Raw genomic sequence first — 5,822 nt, 5'->3', positions numbered from 1 at the left:
ATAATAATAATAATAATAATAATAATAATAATAATAATAATAATAATAATAATAAACGGTGAAAAGACGAAAATACCCTAAACTTTCTGACACCAAACGGTGAAAACTAACGGACGTTCATGTTTGGGGGCACCCGGGTACTAAAAAAACAACCTCAGGGGGCAATGGTGCTATTTCGGAACCACTGGGGGCAAACGTGCTAGTTTGACAAACCACAGGGGGCAAACGGGCAATTAACTCTTAAATTAAGTAAAGAGATAGCATCAATTAGTCAAAGAGAGTTCATATTTAAAAAAGAAAAATACTAAAAATAAAAAATACAAACTTTATAGAAACTTTCAGACAAGTAACCAACCCGCCATCAAGCAGATGGCAAACATCTTTGATTCCATTTCAATTTTCAACCAGAATTTGTAACGATCCAACACCTAAACAAACTACATATACTAAAAACCATCCATCAAACTCTATAAACTCCCATGAACATGATTCATCATCAATAATCCAACAATCAAACATACAAACTAAACACCTACAACCAAACGCTCACTCATCATCATCACTTCTTCGCCTTCCTTGTAGTCGCCCCACCTCTCTTCGCCACCGCAGCTGCTGGTTTCTTAGCCGCCGGTGCCGCCACCTTCTTAACCGATGTCTTCTTCACCGGAGCTGCCTTCTTCGCTACAGGAGCTTTCTTCCCAGGCGATGTCCTTGTAGACGTCCTCGCAGCCTTAGCTGCCGGCTTAGCTTTTGGAGCCGCCTTTTTCTTTGCGGGAGCAGCAGCTTTCAGCTTAGCAGCCGGTTTGGCTTTTGGGGCCGGCTTAGTTTTAGCAGCAGGCTTGGCTTTAGCAGCTGGCTTGGCTTTCGCAACCGGCTTGGTCTTTGCAGCCGGCTTGGCTTTTGGTTTAGCTGCAGCTTTAGGTTTTGAAGCAGCAGGTGTTTTCTTCTTAGCCGGGGCTTTCTTGGTTGCTGGCTTGGCTTTTGCAGCAGGTTTCTTCTTAGCAGGAGCTGATTCAGATTTAGCCGACGGCAGCTTGTAGGAGGCTTTGACTTTGACCAGCTTACCAGCAGCTACAAACTTCTTGAGCTGAGTCAACAGTATCTTCTTGAAATTGGCCGGAAGGTTCTTGTGCTTCTCTTCAATGAACTTTGCGATTGCGATCTGACTCGAGCCGGTTCTTTCCTTCAATGTCACAATTGCTTCCTTAATCATCTGCACATTCATTCAATCAGTTAACAAAATTAGGTCAAACATTGAGTCAATTTCATCAATTAGTAACAAAATTAAGCCAAATAACTAGTCAATGTCATCAATTAGTAACAAAATTAAATCAAACAACGAGTCAATTTCATCAATCAGTTGCAAAATTAGGTCAAATTTCGAGTTAATTTCATCAATCAGTTACAATTACTAGAGGTCAAACAACGAGTCAATTTCATCAAATCAGTAACAAAATTAGGTCAAATAACATTCTAATTTCAACAATTAGTAACAAAATTAGGTCAAACATTGAGCCAATTTCATTACACAGACACAAAATCAGGTCAAATAACGAGTCAATTGCATCAAATCAGTAACAAAACTAGGTCAAATAACGTTCTAATTTCAATAATTAGTAACAAAACTAGGTCAAATAACGTTCTAATTTCAACAATTAGTAACAAAATAGGTCAAATAACGTTCTAATTTCAACAATTAGTAACAAAATTAGGTCAAATAACAAGTTAATTTCATCATACAGACACAAAATTAGATCTAATAACGAGTCAATTCCAATCAATTAGTATAAAAAATTAGGTCAAAATCAGCTCAGTCATCCAGTCAATTTCATCAACCAGTAACAAATTCAGGTCAAACATCAATTCAATTTCATCAACCAGCAACAAAATTAGGTCAAAACCAGCTCAATAACCGAAATGCAATCAATTACCTCAAAGTACGGAGGATGCTGAGCAGGCTTCCTAGGCTTCTTCGTAGCAGCCGCCGCTTTCTTCGTCTTCTTACCTTTCGTCTCCTTCGCCGCCGTCTCAACCGGAGCATCCTCCGCCGGAGCAACCTCCGTCGCCACAACTGGTTCTTCAGTCGCCATTACTTAACCTAGGGTTTGATGATAGATTGAAAAGTTGCAGGTTATTTAGAATTAGAAGAAGAAGATGGTGTTATTATGTTAATAAAATGGTGAATATTATGGATTTAAATATATAGTGGATTTAATGAGAGATACTGGAATCTGATTGGCTGATATGTTTACTACACGGATGGTCTCATTTTAAATATTACCCGTTTGATTGTTTTTAATCTACGGTTGTGATACAAGATGGATGTAGCCTTGGATCAAAGTTGTAATCAATATTTTATATGAATGTGTTTCTATGCTTGATTCATTTTATCACAACTTAACCTACACTTAATGAAAATTTATAAAAAATATTTAGTTGAGTAGGAAATTAAGTTAGCTTTACAATGAATGTTTACATTACGGTTAACGATGAGTAAGTTAGGAGATAATTGAGTTTAAATCGGCGATGGTCAAAACGTATGTTTGGAAACGTATGTTATCATATTTTGAAGAGGTTTTGATAACATTTTAAGGTTTCTACGAAATTTTTTTAGCTTGTGTTATGCTTTATTGATTGGGTAACAAGTGGTTACAAGAATTTTTTAAAACGCGTAAAAATTGAGTGTGATAAGTTGGTCGTAAAGTTACTAAAGATGAACACTCTAAAATGCTTAAGGTATCATTGTAAGTGATTACATTCGTTTTGGGGGAGATAGTTGAATTACTAGCATAATTATGTGACTTTATTTGATGTGCTTAGAGCATCCATAATCGGCAACACTTCCCAAGGTTCAATCCCATGTGACATCTTACAAACTTGGAAGAAATCAAACTTCACCATTGTAAAAGATTATGGATTGATGAAGGTTTGCCACTACAAACTTGTAGCAAACTTAGAGTGTGGGTCCCCCCTCTCTCTCTCATACACACACATATCATATAATATACACATATGCATACATATTTAATATTTTTTTAATAGGGTTGTAAAGGTTTGTTGTTGTGAAAGAAAGTGGGGTTTTTGAGAAAAGTTTGAAATATGATGTGACGATGAAGTGACGGTTTATATGCGTTTGTTGTTGTGGATGCTCTTAGATTAATGATTGTAATCCTATGTTTTTAATTATTTTTAGGATTTTAAGTTTAACATGCCAATATGTTTTGATATACATGTAAAGTATAATAGTTGCATGTATAGTAGGACATTAAAAAAGTTCCAATAGATTCTTATATAGAAAAACCAGACAAGGCAATAAAGTCTGAAACATAACATATCTAAAACACTACGAACCGTAATAATATTAACAATTCAAACTCATAAATAGCACATATTTTTGTTGGTGTCTATGCACATATAATGAAGTGTATGTTGGTGTTGGTCCAGCTCTAGTTGTAAGTTGATAACACAATTTGAGTAATATCAAACAACTACTTATAAAAGTAAAACACAACATGTAACATTAGTTATTGAAACATTAGGAAGCATTGTGAATTAGCCAAGTTGCATCTTCTACCCAAACTTGTGGTTTAGTTGCCTATTCTGTTACTAAAGTTCGTGTTCTATTCGTAGAGTTCGCTACAAATTAATGTAACTTTTTGTCGACAAGTTTTGACATGACTTGTTATGAATTGACCCTTCTAAAATGACCTATTTTTTGCACTCACTAATGAAACTTTCTAGATTCACCATTGGTCTAAGGTAATAACTAAAAGAAGTAAGTTTATTATGCTGGTTGTTTATTTAATCAGAAATATTGGGCGAATTGAGTGGTTGATGTTGTATGTCTGAACCCGTTCGTTATTCTAATGCTACTTAGAGTAACGTTACGTTCTTTGTATGCATTCCTTTCGTTAACTATCGGGATTGAAATTTATGACAATATATTTCTTTATGCTTCGAATAACTATTATGTCGGGTTTCTAGTAGTCACCGGTTATTTAAACATGTTAAACACTTTGTGATATTACATATATGTATAGTCATCGTCAATAGTTCTATTTCGGTATGAATCCTTTAACTTGTGCCTTTTATTTGTTAAACAAAGTTTGCTCATCTGTTTTGGACAACAATTATGTATCGCACCTTAGTTGGTTCAGTTTATACCGTTGAGCCTTCATAAACCCACTTTTCTCTATTTGTGGGAATTCAAAGGATTTAGAAATAAATTATTATAACACCATGTGTTTGTTTTGTTAGAATTGAATTCTTAATTTCATTTTGGGGTGTTCGGTTGACAAAGAATTGGAATTGGAAGTCAACTCCTTCAAATCCTTCAATAGGGAGAACACTTAAGAAATCTTGAGCCCGAGGAGATGAGCCGTGCCCGGTTTGCCGTAAGGTTTGTTTGGATTCTTTTGGCGAGCATGCGGTTCACTGCAAAGAGTTGCCTGGGTTTAAATACAGGCATGATTTGGTGAGAGATGTTCTATGCGATGTTCTTAAACGAGCCGGAATTTCGGCTAAAAAGGAAGCCCCCATAAACTTTCTTACGGATCCTCAAGAAGGAAGATCTACATTACAACCGGCCGATATACTTGTTTTTGGGTGGGTAGGGGGGAAACACGCTTGTGTCGACCTCACAGGAGTGTCCCCTCTTGTTGGGATTAGGGACACTGGATTTGTAGTAGGCCAGGCAGCATTGAAGGCGGCATCGGGCAAGGTTGCTAAACACGAGAGAGCTTGTTTGGAGAATCAACACGTGTTTATCCCCTTCGCCTTTGACACTTTTGGTTTCTTAGCTCCGGATGCCGTGGACCTTTTGAATAGGGTTCAGAAAGTTGTGTATAGTAACGTATCAGCCCATAAGAATCAAAACTTTGTTTTTAGTCGGATTGGGTTTGCTATCCAAAAGGGGGGTTGCGGCGCAGCTTGTTGCCCGCTTACCTGCCACTTCATTGTAAATCGTTTGGATGTTTTTATGAAATATAAAATGAGCCAATTCTATTAGGGCTCGAAAAAAAAAATTAAATAAATGCGAAATATTGGCTTGTAAAGTAAGTTTGTTACATAAACCAAAACCAAACCACTAGTAATGATCTTTTACAATTGTGTATTCAACCAAACCATTTCCACCATAATATGAATATTAATCGGTCATGACTCATGAGTTAATCAATAACCTTATATACTATCAGAAAATTGGTCCATTTGTGTGGGCAATGTGATGCTTGATTTTTTTTTATCTTCTATTTGAAAGTAGAACACAAGTTTTTGATAAACAACTTAACCAAGCAAATGGCTTGGTCATATACAACATTTGTCAATACCAGACACCTAAGTTTTAACAATTTAAATCTCTCACAGAGTTTAATAATTAACTTTGATCCATTAATAAACAATAACAATTCTTTTCATAAAAAATAATAACTAGTTTTAATAAGATGACCGTTCAAAGAATAATTTTAGGTATGTTTCGACATATATTTTATTGGCGTGTACGGTTACTATAGCGAATATGAACCAAAACAACACAAATTTCTGACCACGTCTTCGCCAAATCTCGAGGGTTAAATTTTCGCTAGTTTTTAATAATATCATACTCCTATCAGTTATAACAATTTGTGCTCAAGCTTAAACTCCTATACATACACATATGCTATATCACTATGTAATATAGTGATGTAACTGTATCCTTTTCTAATAGGCAAACATTATATAGAGATGAGATGAAGAAAAACCAAGCAAAAGGCTTCTTATAGGCTTACAACGGAACAACAGAAGGAAAACATGACATAGTGAAATTGCAATTAACCTTCATGCAA

General features: G+C 35.7%; 1 protein-coding gene across 1 annotated transcript; it reads right to left on the bottom strand.

Moving 5' to 3' along the window:
• Positions 1-473: 473 nt before the first annotated feature.
• Positions 474-2,158, bottom strand: LOC143574814 (uncharacterized). Its single transcript, XM_077059337.1, has 2 exons — positions 1,932-2,158; positions 474-1,213 (listed from the first exon to the last, which is right to left on the bottom strand). The coding sequence occupies exons 1-2, from the start codon at positions 2,088-2,090 to the stop codon at positions 560-562; spliced, it is 813 nt and encodes a 270-aa protein (XP_076915452.1). The 5' UTR covers positions 2,091-2,158; the 3' UTR covers positions 474-559.
• Positions 2,159-5,822: the final 3,664 nt, after the last annotated feature.

The sequence above is a fragment of the Bidens hawaiensis genome, unplaced genomic scaffold (assembly GCF_021521415.1).
Source record: "Bidens hawaiensis isolate Kalapana, Puna unplaced genomic scaffold, B.hawaiensis_p1.1 tig00027112_1, whole genome shotgun sequence".
Lineage (NCBI taxonomy): Eukaryota > Viridiplantae > Streptophyta > Magnoliopsida > Asterales > Asteraceae > Bidens > Bidens hawaiensis.
Note: the sequence above shows the minus strand (reverse complement) of the source record. Positions and strands in the feature narration are given on the sequence as shown.

Excerpts from the sequence above, each read along its gene's own strand:
- LOC143574814 (XM_077059337.1), bottom strand. The coding sequence starts at position 2,090 with ATGGCGACTGAAGAACCAGTTGTGGCGACGGAGGTTGCTCCGGCGGAG. Across the intron at positions 1,214-1,931 it reads AGCATCCTCCGTACTTTGAG|ATGATTAAGGAAGCAATTGT; the intron begins GTAATTGATTGC and ends ATGAATGTGCAG.